This window comes from Atractosteus spatula, chromosome 26 (assembly GCF_055471065.1).
Source record: "Atractosteus spatula isolate fAtrSpa1 chromosome 26, fAtrSpa1.hap1, whole genome shotgun sequence".
NCBI lineage: Eukaryota > Metazoa > Chordata > Actinopteri > Semionotiformes > Lepisosteidae > Atractosteus > Atractosteus spatula.
Genome location: NC_142731.1, coordinates 10075999 through 10093346, shown reverse-complemented (window position 1 = coordinate 10093346; position 17348 = coordinate 10075999). Strand labels below are relative to the sequence as shown.

Here is a 17348-nt window from a genome sequence, read left to right as displayed (position 1 = left end):
ATAACACTGGAGGTGCAGGATGCTAGCAGTCACTTCTGTGACTTTATTTTGTGTTTTCCAACCCGTGAGAATGGAAAGAGCTTTACAGAGAGTAGGTGACTGCAGTCCTACTCTCGCAATGGGGTGTTAAAACGGAGGGGAGAGGCATTACTGAGTCAATTAAACAAAATAGGAGAAACAGGCGGAGCAGCACGAGAGAGACTGAACTGGTAAAGCACAGAGTCAGTGCTGGCAGCCAGGTTCCGCATCAGCAGTATAAGAAAAACTTACAAAACGGCACAACAAAATCAAATCATGTTTTTGTTGTTGTTGTATCAACACAGTGACAGCAGGTTCACCTGTAACCTCTCGGCAGCGGCTGAGACGAGCGCTGTGGGCTGTGTCGTCCCAGTGTTGGGTGTTTGCTGGTTACCTGGGGGTGGCCCGAGGGAGGAGGGGTCTGGGAAGACCCAGAGAGAGAACTTCTCACTTGAGCCCGAGCATCTTCATGCCGTTGTTCAGTTTCTGCGCCTTCCATCTCAGCATCTTGAGGCACATGAGGCTGGCCTTCATGACGCGGTCGTACTGGAAGACCATCTTGTAGAAGACGTCAGTGGCCATGTTCCCTGTGGGGTCGACGTGCTTGAGCGCGGTCAGGGGGGTGTACATGGCGTTGGTCTGGTGACGGAATGGGGGCAACTCCGCCGTCAGAACCTTCAGGAGGTGCTGCAGACAGGGTGGTACAGGGACACAGAGAGAGAAGACAGCAGGATGGGGGGCAGAGACAATATGAGGAGAGCGTGGGAGAGGAGGAGAGAGAAGGGAAGAGGAGGAAAGGTTAAAGCTTCAAGTGGCAAACCTGCTAAACACAAACCAACATCCCTGCTTATTGTGACCCTGCCACGAGAGAGACTTGTGATGAAGAGCAGCTCACACTTGCAGGCAGGATGCCTGCTGTACCACTCACCTCATGTACAAGACCTCAATATAAGGATGTCTTGTGTGGATGTAGTAAAGGCAGTTTCTACAACCAGGGCCTTTCTTTGCAGCTCCACATTTTGGAACGAAACCAAGCTAATTTCCCAAAACTATGGAAAATGGAAAAATGGTGTCTTTGTTACAAGGATTTTCACGTTTTCAGTGTGTCTCCTTGTTTTTTCTTTAAAGATGGGGAGATGGCTTGCTTTTTGCACCCGTTTATCAGCCCGAGAGTGAGAGTGCAGCGAGGGAGCTGAAGGGTGAGGAAGGAGCAGGGCTGCTTTTTCGCCCAGCGTGAGAATTTTCTGTAACTCGCAAATTACGCAAATCTGTTCTCTAGATTCAATGGATCAGATTTCGATGAAACCTCTCCCACTGCCTCTAAAGGTCATGGCCATACAGTCATTTCACACGCTAAGTGGTTTCGTGTTACATCTTAAAAGAAAACTCTTAGGCTGTCACTAGCAGGGTGGCAGAGTCATGTTTTCTGAGAGGAAAAGGAGGATAAATGGAGTCACGCAAGCCTGTGCCGCCTGCCGACCCAAACCCAGACTGAGTTCTCAGGGCAGCGCTGCTGGGCTCTCTCTTGATACACCCAGTGTCTCTAGACGTTTCCAAGCAGGTGAAGCCAGGATATTCTTGTGCAGATGTGGCCTTCACAGAGGATAGTAAGCAGACAAATCTGCCACCTCCAAAAATGCAAGGTTTTCTCACTCATCCACATTGTCAAGCTCCTGTTCCACGCAGAGGATGCATTCAGTATCTTGATGAGAGGGTGCCTGATGCACGACAGACAGGGGGTGTCCAGCGAGAGACGCGTCTGAGTTGGTGTCCGCCTCCCACCTTAGAGCCAGTCTTGCCTTGAAGTCTCTTTAGGCATCGTAAGGATCCAAAAATCTGCGCCTGTTCAGAAGCTGAATATGATTGATGAAAAATCTGTTCATCCGGCTTTGCGCTGTACCGTCGTTTTAGCTGGAAAGGTATCCGTGAGAGAGCACTATGGGGGGGCTGATGGAGATATCTGGAGCAGCTGCACAGATAAACAATCTTAAATCGGTGAGTCAGATGTTAACTGAGTTAAATGATAAGTGAACCACATGGTGGTATCAGTGCTGCTGTTGTCAGAAAATGTAGTTTTTCTCAGCTCCTTTCTGCAGGGACAGATGTTACTATGCGGGAGAGTTGTACTCTGCCTTGGCCTGTGTGCTGTTGACTCTCACCATGTGGTCTTGCCTGAAGGCTGGATATACTCTTGTAGAGGTCAAGGGGTCACCATGGAGGGGCAAATATAGATTTCTGGGGGGATCTACCCAGATATGTTGGTGAATGTGTTCATAATTAGAGGTTTTGAACAATATAAAGAGCACCAGAAGCCATATCACCCTGCAGTTCTTAACTGGCTACTCCCTGAAGCTAAGCAGGGTTGAGCCTGGTCAGTACCTAGATGGGACCAGCGGGGGGCGCCCACCCTGTGGTCTGTGTGGGTCCTAATGCCCTGATATAGTGGTGGGGACACTATACTGTAGTGGGTGCCGTCTTTCGGATGAGATGTTAAACCAAGGGCATTTCTCGATAAGAGTAGGGAGTTATCCCAATGACCGGGCCAAACTTCCCCCCTCGGCCTTTACCGTGGCCTCCAGTTTGTCACCATGTATGGCTTGCACTTGGCCTTGTCCTGTGATGGACTGGCGCCCTGTCCAGGGTGTACCCTGCCTTGCGCTCGTTGCTTGCTGGGTAGGCTCCGGCTTCCCACGACACCGTATGGTATAAAGCGGTTTGGCAAATGACATGACATGACAAGACACTGAAGAGCCTGTAATCTGAATTTTGTAATGAAGGAGAAAATCTGCAGACAACTTTGAGTTTGCTTAAACAAAACAGATCGACATCCTTGAGCTCTGATGGCAAACTGCAATAAAAATCTACTAATCTACTACTTACTGGTTTAACAGTACAGATGTGTTGAAGTAGCTTCAGCCACACAGAGGACTGATGGGCTGAGAGCCCAGGGAGAAGGACGTCTCGGATTAACAAGGCAATAGGAGGAATCTGTGCTAAGGTGGCTTATTGTCTGTAAGATGGATAAATGATGATCTCTAGATCAAATCCTAGATACCAGGGCTCGAGGAAACATGTCCAATGGATTAAAGGGATCAAGAGGATCAATTCGTCAATTCTACAAATCCAAGCCCCTGCAGAAATTCAGCTTGAGGGAGGAGAACTATTTATTCTGTCAGATCACATGGACATGGTGGATTATTCATGCCTACAACCAGCCCCAGATTTAACCAGCACAGCATATGCTGCTGTGTACTTACATGAAAATGTAAGAAGGATTACAGCCAGATGAGGCCTATTGGTCATTAGCAGCTAATTGCTTTAAAGATCTCCTCCAGACGTTTCTTGCAAGAATCCAGGGTATTGGCTTCTACAACATAGCTGTATCTTGTTCCAGAATCCCCTCACTACCACTACCTCACTACCCAGTCTGGGTAAAACGATGCCTCCTGTTCTCGGTTTTAGATGCACTTTTACACAGTTGATACTTGTGTCCTTTGGTCTGTGTTTCACTGTTGATGCTGAAAAGATCCATTGCAGTGACTTTGTCAGTATTTTTGAAGATCTTCTCAGGATTTTAATAGATGTAATACTGTGTTGTTTTGTTTCCATTTGTAAGATATAACTCTTTCGGAATAAGCACACAGGAAATTATTCAGCCTCTGAAATCTGAACGCCAGGCTGTGCTCTAGCAGGGCTGCTGCACTGTGGTTTCTCTTCAGTGCCCTGGTGTTTTAAAGACATTATGAGAGAGAATCAGTGATGTCTTCTCAGAGAAGAGAGGGCAGTCGATGCTGGCAGGAGACGACCAGAACACATCACGCCCAACAGCCTCGCTTCTAGACAGACCGCCAGCGGCTTTGGACAGTTTTCCAGCCGCGTCCTGGCGGGAGGTGCCGAGATCTGCACCTGTTTGGAACCGGACGGATGCGAGAGAAAGCAATCAGTTGAACCAACATCCGGGTTCATGACGGTGCGGTGAAGTGAGCTTGGGTGGAGTGAAAGCCAGAAGAAAGCTTTCGGTGTCAGACTTTCCAGCTCTGGCTCGCTCTGCCTTCCATAGCTGTGCCTGGCCGCCCTCATGCAGGTTTATGTGTGTGTTATTTTTGCTGGTTTCCCCGCTTACCATGCTTGTTCCCTTTCATGTGCTGTACTTTTTGCTTAGTCAGCCTTGGTTTCTCACACTTCGCACCATGCTTTATTTACCCTGCTGCCCTGTTCCTGCACCTGCACCTTTACCATGATTTTATCGCACTCTGTCCCTGGGTGCCGTGCCCGGCTCCGCAGGTGAAGCCCAGAGCCACAGCAGCTCCGACAGAGACCCGTGACCTCCAGGGGACTTGGGCTCTCTGGCCGAGCCAAGAGCCAATCAGCCCTGCGCCTACAGACCTAAAAATGAAAGTGCTGGGCTTCTTATCCTTTTACTCCATTTAATTAATTAATTGCTTACACTTATACAGCGCTTTTCTGGACACTCCACTCAAAGCGCTTTATAGGTAATGGGGATCCCCTCCACCACCACCACCAATGTGCAGCCCTGCCTGGATGATGTAATGGCAGCCATAGTGCACCAGAACGCTCCCCACACACCAGCTCTCAGTGGGGAGGAGAGCAGAGTAATGAAGCCAGTTCAGACATGGGGATTATTAGGAGGCCATGATTGGTAAGGGCCAATGGGAAATTTGGCCATATCCATATCCAATGCCACTTCCATTTAATTAAAAAAATCAGCTGATTCAACTCTGCATATGCAAGTTGTTTTTTAGTTTAGTCACTGTATTTATCTTTCTGACCGGACTGCTCGCTGAGCCTCGCAAAGCTGGAGCCTGGCTGAGGCGGGCCCGAGGCGAGCGGGCTGCTGCAGAGGATGATGGGCGAAGGCGAGAGGGCGCTGGTGTGCAGGTCAGCCTGCTGCGCTAAGACTGAAAAAAAAAATCTTTCCCCCATGTTGAGTTTCTGCCGCGGGTTCGCAGATGGAAAAACAGAACCAAGGGGAAACGTTCAAACTCCGGTTTTGTCTGCAAGTTTGTGTGGTGCCTCAGATGCAGTGATCTCCATCCCTTCATCCTTTACATTTGATGGATGTCTTTTTTGCTCATGTTTAATCTCTTTGTCTGGGTTAATTGAGCAAGCCGTTTTTCGAATGAAGTACAGTAAATGAGAGCTGGGTTGACGCAGACATTAGTGCACTCTGTGGCAGGAGGCCTCTGCTCTGTGGCTTTGTGCTTGAAGCTGTACGGACAGAACGATGACTCCGTGACGCTCCTGCGGCCTCGCGCCCTGACGTACCTCTGCGATTTCCTCGGGGCTCTGCCCGATGCTGTTGAAGATGACCTTGGAGTTGTTGAGGTACATGTTGGTGAACATCTCGGCCGTGTCGGGGTCGGTGCTGGAGTAGTCGCCGTGTTTGGCATCCTCGTACAGCTTGGCCTCGAACTCCGTCACCACGGGGCCCGGCTCGATCAGGCTGATGCTGGCGAGGAGACGGGGGAATGGGCAGATAAACGGGTCACAGCGCTTCTCTGCTCACTCATGCCCACAGGACAACGCAGTACAGAGCAGCGTAGCACAGGGAAAAAAGCAACAGCACGTTATGCATTAGGGTGTAGCACAGACAAGCACAGCACTGGGCTGGCAGGACCTGACCTGGTTTTAAAACACGTACAAAATACACACAAAATACAAAAGGAAGAAAACTTACAAGACATTGAATTTGAGCGCCTGAATAACCAGGCTTTCACAGAAGCCTTCAATGGCGAATTTAGAGGCAGTGTAGACGTCATTAAACATGATGCCTGCGGTGAGGGAGACAAAATAAATACTGTGAATCAAAATCCAAGATGCAAGAGACTATACAACATTTTCTAAATACTGAGTGAACAACTGTGATCTTTCTTCCTGAGACGCTGCCACTTAACGAAGTATCCGTGTGGCTGATAGCTTGAAATTAGTTCAAGCAGGGAGCTGCGTCAGCATGTGTAGGCTGCAAAGGAACAAGTAAAGGTTTATTCCATGCTGAAAAGAAACACATTTCTGCTGTGGAGCCTTCTTCGGGTGCCTCCCTCTCTTTCTCACAACCGAAGCAGGCTCCACAGCCGAAACATTGTCTTTTTTTTCTTCACATTTGAAATTGGCACCTTTAGAGACATTACAGCAAAAATCTTTTTTTTTTCCCCCCAGGTCAGAGCCGTAAACCTCATTTTTGAGCATTGTGTCAGTGTAAAGGTTTCCAGTTGCAGTGTGTAGCCTCAGCTAACAGCCCAGGGTTGGAACTATCTGAAACATTAATGTATCTCAGATTTTTAAAGTAGGTGAGAGCATGTGAACATTTTACAACTAATGTAAAGCAGAGAATATTCTTAAGTCAACTAGTAAACTGGTAATTCATCTGATACTTTAAAACCGAAGAGACTTCAGTGGTCCCAGCCCCCAGACCCCCCCAGGGTGTAAGGAGCACAGGGAGGGGCAGCTCCTGTACGTGCTGTGTGGTCAGTGGACCAGTCGCAGGGCTGGGGCTCGACAAGCCCTGAGCCCCGACTGACTGACTGCCTCGACTTCCCTCACCCTGCAGCCCCATCACACTGCTGATGACCACGATGTGCCCACTGCGCCTCTTCTTCATGTCTGGGTACACCTCCTTGATCACCCGCACCGCCCCGAAGAAGTTGGTGTCGAACACGGCCTTCATCTCCTCGATGCTCTGGCACTCGATGGGCCCGATCATGCCGACCCCAGCATTGTTGACTGCAAAGGCAGGGAGGGGGGAGGATCGGCGTTGTAAGGGAAGGGCCTGTGCTGAGCCATTGTTATCGTCATCACTGTCATGCAGCTTGTATCACTGGCACATGTTCTTTCACGTGCCAAGGCAAGATCAAAAATCACTGCTTTGAAAAGTAAAAAGAGAAGAGAGTGTTACGACACTGCATTCTAATGGTTTTCACTGATCGGAGTGCATCAGACTGATGAGAAATGAGTTACAGCTCATCTGTTTTTTCTTACAGCACTACAGTGTGTGACTCCTGCGTGGTGACAATGAAGACTTGGGCCTGTCTGCTTTATGTGTGAGTATCTGAAAAGTATTGCGTGCAGTACTGTGCAAGCTGCTTTCAGAGAAGCCTCTCCTGCGTCTTGTCTCTGTCACTGTCAACAGCGCCACCTGCTGCCTGCTGCTGCTGCACACAACCAGCTAATTAAATATATAATTGACTGAGCTGTCAGGCACAAGCAGTTTATGATAAAGCGTTGAAATGTGACAGATTGGAAGGCTCTGTATGTCTTAACCTCTAGATAATCATCAGATGTGCATGTATGGTTTTCCATGCACTTGTCTTCCCAGTGCAGGTATCTGAGCTTTGTCTCCCTCCCCAGGAGCTTCTCAACCCCAGGAGACAGGGGCTAATTTATGGTGAATTTTGATTGTTCTCCCCTTTAGACACGTCTTAGCACAACAAGTTCAGTAACCTTTAAAACAACACAGGAACAGTGTTAACTGCACTTTCTCCATGATTTTCAGTCTGCATATTCTTGCAAGGAAGAGATGATGGTGGAAAGACCAGCTAAATTATTCTGAGCTGGACTGTCTGAGTTGACAACCTGGCAGCTTGGAAATAAGTTAATTTCTTTGCTAATAGTTTACTTGTGGTACTTTATTCATTTCACTTCTGTCAAGTGCATGTTTCCTGCCACAGTGAAACTGTATCAGCTAGCACAGCGCAGCTATTAAAAACACATTGGGTGCAAACGAGTGCTGACAGCCTTCTCTGTCTGCTGGATTTCAGATCGCTGGAATGTGCTTTCCTCTGTTTTTCTGCTGCAGAAACAGTGGAGATTGAAAGTAAAGGGAAAGGGAGGAGAATGTAACCGTGGAATTAACACTATCACCGTTCCAGTATAGTTTTAATTATTACCTGCTGTGTTAAAATCAGATTAAAGGAGGGAATAATCTCTTGCAATTCGCTGCTGTCTAACGAGAGCCCTTATTGCTCTCTTCTCTTTGTGTTGCCTTTGCCAAGGCTTATTTTAAACAGGAGGATCCTTCTCAGAGCTCACTGACATGGAAGGTGGTAGGGAGGTAAATTAGTGTTGCACAGTGGTCTTCAGCCCATGTGACACCTGAAGTGCTTCCCCAGCTCTGCTCCTGCGCCACATTAATGGATTGTGTGTGAAACAGCCTTTCCTCTTGTTGGTCTTGTTCGCGCCTTCTGCTTTCAGAGGTGCTTGTTCAGTGTAGGCCCAAGTAGCACAGCAAGGCTGAAGAAGTCCATGCTGTTCTTCTGTGGTAATACGATGTAAAGATACTGTACCAGGGAGAGCTGCTACTCTGATGAGTGTGTGGGCGATGTTATGTGTGTTGGCATCAGGCCTGGTATCAATTATGGCTGTAGTTGTAGAATTTGTAATCGAGTCAGTGATTTATGGCTCGTCTGTGCTGAAACTGTAATTTTACTACACAATAAGCACAGCAGTCGATCCCACTTAACACTCTGATTTCTTACTTTTTAAAACAAATTGGAAATCAAAATCAGATGAAGTCTCCAATTTATTGTATAGTGGGATTATCTGGGATGATCTGGCACAACAGCAGCTGTGCATCTTACTGTAACTGTCATGATATAAACGGCCGCAGATCTGGCAGCTCTTGCTGAGCACCGTGTTGCTGCAGCTGTCTTGCGTTTGCCTGATGAAACCTCTGTGAAAAGGAGTTCTAACGCGACCTGTGGCCCCCAGGCCCAGTCTGGGGAGGATGGTGCCTGTGTTGGTTCCGGCGCGCGTGCCAGCAGCTCACCCACGACGTCGATGTGCCGGTCGGGCAGGCTCTCCACGCAGGCGTGGATGGAGGCCGCGTCGCACACATCCAGCTGCTTGATCTCCAGCGTTCGGCCCAGCTCCTCGCCCGCCGCCTCCTCCAGAGGTCCGCGTCTCTCCAGGTTCCGCATGGTGGCGACGACTGTGCTCCGCACACACAGGACACCCACAGGTCACACGCAGGACACAAGCAGGACACCCACAGGACACGAGCAGGACACCCACAGGTCACACACAGGACACGAGCAGGAAACCCACAGGACACCCACAGTTCACACGCAGGACACACGCAGGACACGAGCAGGACACCCACAGTTCACACGCAGGACACGAGCAGGACACACGCAGGACACGAGCAGGACACACGCAGGACACCCACAGTTCACACGCAAGACACAAGCAGGACACACGCAGGACACCCACAGTTCACATGCAGGACACGAGCAGGACAAACGCAGGACACGAGCAGGACACACGCAGGACACAAAGCAAGGGAGGCCGTTCAGACACGGAGCACACAAGGTAAGGGAACACCACAAACCACAAAGTGAACAAAGAGGAGGGGTTTGAGTCAGCAAGTCCATGTACATTTTGCATTCATAATTCAAAGATAAGAGTACAGACAGAGGTCTTTTTCTTTTGAGATGACTATCAATTTATCATTTCCATGTTCTGCAATAAATGCGAAGGCTTAGTGCTGTGCTGTGTGGTCAGAATGTGTCAGACTCTTGACTTCCTTTCCCTAACACAGAAGACGGTGCTGCCCTCTCTGTGTCAAGCTGCTAGTCGTTCTCTCCGTTGCACACACACTCAACAAAGGTGTTTTGTCAGACAGCCCTGCCACTTAAAATCGAGCAGCTCTGACACAGATTCTGCTTGCTCAGCACAGCGCCACGCAGCGAAGCAGCTCTCACGTGCATGGCAGCCGTCACCCTTGAGCACCGTGCAGGGCCTGACGCATACGCTCGGATGGCAAGAGGCCGACGTTTAAACAGGCCGAAACTGTGCATAGGCATGTGTGACAACTATCATGCAGTTTGTATCATTAGCACGTTCTTTCACATGCCAAGGCAAGATCAAAGGTCCTTTTCTCTGCTTTGAAAAGGAAAAAGAGAAGGGAGTGTGTTTCTACAATGCTTTTTAATGGTTTTCACTGATCGGAGTGCATCAGACTGCACTCTGTGATGTAACGTTGATGTGAAATGAGTTACAGCTCATCTTTTTTTTCTTACAGCATGTACAGTATGTGGCTCCTGCGTGGTGACAGTGAAGACTTGGGCCTGTCTCCTTCATGCGTGAGAATCTGAAAGGTATTGCATGCAGTACAGCGAGTCACAAGTACCTTCTGCTGAGTCTAGGCTCTGAGTCTTGGGCAGGGGTGCATTAGGGAGGGGGGATATAACAGTAGATTCAATCACCAATCAAAACTGACAAACTGTACAGTGCCCTCTAAAAATACTGCAACAAAAACCTAAATATTGACACACATAAAACAAATTATTCTGAGTCAGAGTTCGGAAGGTCACCTTTTATTTTTAGGATATATTTTGCAAACTGGATTAATCATCCCCCCCCCCTCCCTATTTAGGTGACCATAACTTAAAGCAAAGTCCCATCGATATCTCTGTCCCATCGATATCACCAGACTCTTGACTCCAGACTCTAAGTTTTTGCTTGTTGGTCGGGCTCTCTGTCTTCATTCTCCTTTTGAACAAATGAAATGCATGCTCTATTGGAATTCAGATCTGGTGAGTGACTTGGCCAGTTTCAAATGTTTCACTTTTTCTGTCTGATGAACTCCTGTGTTTAGTGTACAGTATGTTTCGGGACATTGGCCTGCTGCTTAATGAGCTCCCAATAAGTCTGGTGCTTTTTTTTTTTCTTATATTTGCTGACAAGATCTGTTTGTATATCTCTGAATTCATCCTACTGCTTCCATCTTCAGTTAAGTCAGTGTATCTCAAACTACGAAACGCCGCCAGGTGGTACGCCATATGACCCTGGAACTTTGTTGTGTGCACTGAAAAATTGGGGCGGGTTTTCATATTTTGTAGCTAAATAAAATTAGTTTGTGTCGAATGCGCAGCCTATGTACTACGACACAGAGCTACAATGTAATTCTATACCATTCTATAGGAATGCGTGCTACGAACGCAAGTGACCAATTGTATTTAAAAAAAAGTTATCTCCAGCAAATAGGGAGGTAGGAGAATGTGCGTGATTTTGGAACAATGTCAATGTTGTAAACACAGGAAAGCATAGAAATGCGTTCTACGAGCGCTGGCAATCTTGTGAGCACAGGAAAGCGTGATAGCTAACAGAAAAATATTTAAGAACTGTTCTACGTTAATTTGGGGAAAATACACCGAGCGTCTCTGTGTTTCGCTCCCATGCGCATGAAAAAAAAAACTTATTTTAACTTCTGAGACGGACTCCGGAAACGGAAACGGGGAAAAATGCAAGCTTGCGGATTGCTAAAGCAGGTAAGCCCCATACTATTTTTAAAGAACTTTGTTTACCGTTGGCAAAAGAGCTGACACGTATTATGTGTGGAGAAAAGGCTGCTAAACAGCTCGACCTGCTGCCCCCACCGAAAGACACAGTCACACGGTAGAATTATTGATATGTTGGATGATGTCAAAAGTACGCTGATAGAGCGCGTTAAGATGAGCAGATGCTTTCCACTGCAATTAGATGAGTCTGTAGATGTCGTTGATTTGGCCAGTTTGCTCGTTTACGTTAGATACGGGTTTGAGGGTACGTCCCATGAGGACTTTCTGTTCTGTAAACCGCTACCAACAGGAACTACAGGAGAGCACATATTTCAGCTTCTGAATGAATTTATCGAAGAGAATGGCATGGACTGGATAAAATGTGTCGGGGTTTGTACAGAGGGTGCCAGAGCGATGACAAGCCGACACAGCGGTGCAGTTGCACGAATTAGAGAGGTTGCTCCAGATATGAAGTGACGCACTGCAGCATCCACTGCGAGGCCTTGGCCGTCAAGAACGTGCCTGCCGATTGAAAATCTGTCAGACTCTGTTGTGAATTGTATCAAGGCTCGACCAATGAATTCACACCTGCTTTGCTCAACTAGACAGGCTCACCCCTCTCACTGAAATGGTGCTTTTTTATTGTTTATTTTTAATTGTTGTTGTTCCCGTTGTCATTCTGTAAAGCCCTTTGAGGAGCCCCCTTTAAAGGCGCTATATCAAATGCAGTTTATTATTATCATATTTATTATATGTGTATGTGAGTGTGTACGCGCACGCGCGCTCATGTTGGTCATTGAGATCTTCTGGGGTTCCTATGAGAAGATGACGTGTAGGTGGTACTTGGGTGCTTCAGTTTGATCAGGGGTGGTACTTGGTCCAAACAGTTTGAGAACCATTGAGTTAAGTCATCAATAAAGACTATTGAGCCTGTTCCAGAAGCAGCCACACATGTCCAAGCCATGATACTCCCTCCACTATGCTTCACTGAAGAAGTGGGATGCTTATGGTCATTGTCTGTTCCAGTTTTTCTCCACACTTTCGCCTTTCTATCACTTTGATAGGTGATCATTTCGGTCACTTAAAACCTTGTTCCAAAACTCTTGTGGCTCATCTTGGTATTTTTTTCAAGTGCCAGTCGAGCTCTTCTGTTCTTGCTGCTGGTGAGGGGCTCACACGTTGCAGTACAGCCCCTGAATTTTTCTTGGTGAAATCTTCTGCGGACTGTGGTACTCGAGATTTGCACCCCCACACTGGAGATTATTTTGGATTTCACTAACAGTAATTTTAGGGTTCTTCTTTACACTCACAAATATCTTTCTGTCACCCACTGCATTTGTCTTTTCTGGACGCCCAGTTCTCTGCCTTTTCTTGTCTCTTCCAGTTGTTTCCTTTTTCTTCAGAACATTCCAGATTGTTGATTTTGCAATGCCAAGAGCCTTACCAATTTCTCTAATGCTCGGCATTTTCTTTCCTCTCATTTTCAGAATGGCTTTCTTTTCTGTCATGGTGAGTTTCTGGTCTTCAGAAACTTCAAGGGAAAGACTTCAGAAGCAGTTCCAAAGACCTCAACCATGCCTAGACCTCCACAGCTCTTTTATGTGTGTGAAATGTTTGCAACTTGTAACACCTGGGCAGTTAGAAATAACTGTAAACCCATTTGTCCCAATACTTATGCTCATCTAAAATGTGGGGTGTTGAACAAGGAAAGTGCTGTTTTTGTATGATGGTAAAACATTTATGCATAAAAATACCCATAGGTAAAATAGGATATTCTCTGCTTTTGTCTCATATTCATCTTGTGACTTTAACTCCAAATGTCCTGAGTATACAGCTACAAAGGCTAATTTGAACTCTTGTTCCAATACTTTTGGAGGGCACTGTACATACATTTCAAACGAACACTTGTAAATATTGTCTATTTAAACCTGCATGCTTGTTTTAAACTGGTAGGGCTTTTTGTCTCACATGGCTCACAGCTCTCACCATGACCTAAGGAATGTGTTCCTTATTCTCAGTTCATTTCAGTTTATTGTCATATGCACACCTGCAGTGAAATGCTTATTTGCAGGTACGCTCCAATACAAAGACATTAAAGGAATCGACAAAAACATCAACACAGAACAGCAGCAGCAATCAGTGTGAGCCAGTGGTCTGGGTAGAGTTCAGTATCCAGAGCTCAGAAATAAAGACTCAACAATAATGAATAATGACGAATGAAGAACTTGTCAGTGTGCATGGCTGTAATAACTAAAGCATACTGTAAATCACTCTGCTGGACTTTCTGTTGGCATCTCTCTTGCATCCAATGTACAGTAGAATGCAGTACAGGACCAAACCACTAAATGTTGAACAAAGTTGGGATTTATAGCATCACCTTACAGTTTTGTTTCCTCACATGCTTTGTTTACAGTCGTCTATAATAAAGTTGTTACCTGCTTTGATACACTGCAATACATTTTACATCCTATCTTCTAAGGATAAAGCAGTTTCTGCACATGGATGGATGTACATTAATAATTTCAAAATCAGAATATAAGGAAGGTTAGAAATAAGAGGTCATTCACCCCGTTTTCTGTTTGGTACTTAATGTCTGTATTGTCTGTATGTTGTCTGTACGCTGACTTGTTAACTGAATGAGATCTACACTCTTGACCGAATCTTCTGGTCTGAAATACCAGTGGTGTAGTAAGCATTAGAAACACACATATCCCAGAAAACCTAAAAAACACAAATAAATGCCCAGGAGAAGAAAAAACAGAAAAATGAATTGGTGTAAAATAGAAACTATGAATTAAATGGTCCATGAAAGGTATGTAAGAATGAAGAACATTGGTCTCACATTCGTGAACTCAGTTGAGATGAAGTCACAGCAAGGCATCAGTAATTACCTTTGAAGCGTTGCTGGGGGTCCTTGGCCAGTTTGACAGCCATGGCCAGTCCGATCCCTGAGGAGCAGCCTGTAATCAGAACCACGCTCTGGGCCATCTCTGCTGAGTCTTGGGCCCGGGAGTACATACTGTAGCTGAACTCGATTGGGATGCAAGCTGTGCTGTAAAGCACACCTGTCCTGCTCTCTGCGTTTTAAAGGCTTCAGACAGGGATTAGCTTCCTGGATTCGGGCTTATCTTGGAGGAGTGACCATTGACACTGCCGTGCTTCCCAGAGATGATAGGCGGGCAGAAGTGTGAATGAACTAGAGACGCCTACTGCTACTGGTCACCCAGAGTTCTGCAGGCCGGGTAACCATGGCCTGCTTGACCAAAATCAGTCATTTTAAAATGTCCGTGCTTATCAAATTGTGTTTTTTCGCTTATGATGCCCTCTTTTGAGTGTGTACAGGAATTCATTTCTGGGGGCGGTTTCATGCTGTGAAAAATAGAAAAAGAGCAGTGAGATAGATATTGAGCCCCTTCCCTCCCTGTTAGGCTGAATCGAGTCAGGTTACCCGCGTGCACATTGTTGCTCTCCTCCAGCCAATGAACAGGTGGAAATAGAAAGGCAGTGGCTGCCTTTCTTCTTCTTCCAGTCTTCATCGTATTTGTGGTGGAAATGCAGAATATTTCGCCAGATATCGCCAGCAGCCATATCACCCTGCAACTCACAACTGGCAGCCCACTGGAGCTCAGCAGGTGTGAGCCTGGCCAGTACCTGGATGGGAGACCTCCTGGGAAAAACTAAGGCTGCTGCTGGAAGAGGTGTTAGTGGGGCCAGCAGGGGGCGCCCACCCTGTGGTTCATGTGGGTCCTAATGCCCCAGTATAGTGACGGGGACACTGTACTATAAACAGGCGCCGTCTTTCGGATGAGATGTAAAACCGAGGTCCTGACTCTCTGTGGTCAATAAAAATCCCAGGGTGTTTCTCGAAAAGAGTAGGGGTGTAACCCCGGTGTACTGGCCAAATTTCCCATTGGCCCTTACCAATCATGGCCTCCTAATAATCCCCATCTATGAACTGGCTTCATCACTCTGTTCTCCTCCCCACTGAGAGCTGGTGTGTGGGGGGTGTTCTGGCGCACTATGGCTACCATCGCAACATCCAGGTGCGGCTGGTGATGGAGGGGATCCCCATTACCCCATGTAAAGCGCTTTGAGTGGAGTGTCCAGGAAAGCGCTATATAAGTGTAAGCAATTATTATTATTATTCGAAACACCAAACACACTACTGGCCAGCAGCGCCTCTTGTGGCCTGTTTGCACACGTATATTCACCCCAGTTATTGAAGTGACACGGACAGAAGCCCTCACTGCTCTTAGTTCGCTCATCCGGTGGGACTGGTCCGTCTGAGCACTGCTGTCAGTGGAAAAGCAGAGACTTTCGGATCCCCAGAGCAGCATGGCTGAGCAGGTGTACAAGTCTGTTGTTCACAGAGAAAGACAAGTAGATTTCATCTCCAAATTAATGCTGAAGGCAAACTATCACATTTTTAAGACCTGCAGTCTGGGAAGGATATGGATTGTTTTTTAGTGCAGAAGTGTGATGCTGAGGTGCAGTAAATGAATACAGTGATGCTTGGATGGGGAATTCAGCTCCTTGTGCCCATAGTGTGCTCAGTCAGAGCTTTGTAAGTATGAACATTAGCTACTGTATCTGCTACTGATGTAGCAGGTATTTTAAATACCACTATATGTGTTACATTTAAGTGTTTGAGAACCATCCAAACTTATTAGGTAATATAGTCAATGTAATTATCTGCTTCAGCCCCAGGGGAAGAGCCTGTTAGTGACCTCTCCTCTGATTCAGCCCACTCATTCACACAAGGGAACCAGAGTCTAATATGACGAAACCCAAAACTGAAAGGAAATCGCTTGACATAAAAGCTTTTTGTCTTCAGTGATGTTAACATTGGGGAAGATGGAAGCTGAAATGTGTTTCGTACACTATTTTTAAGAAGGTTCAAAATGTATTTTATGTTTGGGCTCCTTGTGCGGTGATCGGGGTCACAGCAGGGGATGTGATCAAGGCCTGCACTCCCCGCACATGGGGTCAGGGGTCAGAGGTCAGAGCCCAACTGCGCCAGCTTCAGCAACTGAGGACCACAAAAAATAGTCGCGCTTCAACAAAGCGATTGTAATAGCTTTCCTTGAAAATTACTGTGCACTCAGCGCCTACACGGCTATCAGTCATTTTCACAGTGGAGCCTGACCTGTTCAGATGTAGGATGTGGTCTGAGGTTTGGGTACAGGTTGAGAGTCTTTTAAAAGACAGGGGAGTCTATGGTGAATGTGAGCCGGGAAACCGGTTGCTGTCGGAGCCATGCCCCAGAGGAGTGGGCCGATGAGTCAGAGCAGTTCTGTTTGGGGGCTCACAGGGAGGATGTGTGACCCCATTTCTGTGTGACGCCAGCTCAGCTGGGCAGTCTAAGAGAGTAGAGAGAACAGTGCTGGGCTGAGCACTGACAGCTATTAATTAAAAAAAGATAAGCTATTCATACGTGTGTGTGAATGGAAAATAAAGTACTTATAATAATAATATAATAATATTATTATTTGACACATCAAATAAATGTGTCTGTGTCCAGCTCTTCATCTGCTAATCCTTTCATGATGTTGATCTTAAAAACAGCAGCAGTCCCACCAGTGTGAGATCACCCTGTGTCCTCTGAGTTGATCTTCTTTTGCTCTCAATCCAATTACAGCTGTGCAGCTGCTTGGCTGGAGGACAGTAATACAGGTTCAGACTCCCCCTCCCCACCGTCACCCTGGACGGATTGCATAGCTTGCACAAAATGGCATGACGCATCTATTAATACCTTCTGCGAAACAGTCCAGCTCCCCTTTGCTTAATGGTCTTGGCGTGCCTGAGTTTGACCCATGAGGTCATTATGAATTAAAACACAGCCCCCCCACCCAAGTGTGTATGATCAGTCTGACTTACATGCCTAATCTCTATGAGACTGCATAGGGAGCTTATTGTGAGAGGGATATGCAGATCCTTATCCCCCGACTCCCCCCGCCCATGCTCACCCTGCTGGGCCCAGGCATGTCTTCAGACCACTGCCCACACACCGGCGGACCCTGGCCAGGCCCTGAGCCT

General features: G+C 47.0%; 1 protein-coding gene across 1 annotated transcript; it reads right to left on the bottom strand.

The window, feature by feature from the left end:
• Positions 1-465: 465 nt before the first annotated feature.
• LOC148814833 (retinol dehydrogenase 8-like) lies at positions 466-14330 on the bottom strand. Its single transcript, XM_088906395.1, has 6 exons — positions 14204-14330; positions 8801-8962; positions 6580-6759; positions 5717-5810; positions 5305-5488; positions 466-705 (listed from the first exon to the last, which is right to left on the bottom strand). Exons 1-6 carry the CDS (start codon positions 14328-14330, stop codon positions 466-468), a joined length of 987 nt encoding a protein of 328 aa, XP_088762521.1.
• Positions 14331-17348: the final 3018 nt, after the last annotated feature.

Excerpts from the sequence above, each read along its gene's own strand:
- LOC148814833 (XM_088906395.1), bottom strand. The coding sequence starts at position 14,330 with ATGTACTCCCGGGCCCAAGACTCAGCAGAGATGGCCCAGAGCGTGGTT. Across the intron at positions 8,963-14,203 it reads CCCCCAGCAACGCTTCAAAG|TCGTCGCCACCATGCGGAAC; the intron begins GTAATTACTGAT and ends TGCGGAGCACAG. Across the intron at positions 5,811-6,579 it reads CAGTGTGATGGGGCTGCAGG|GCATCATGTTTAATGACGTC; the intron begins GTGAGGGAAGTC and ends CCCTCACCGCAG.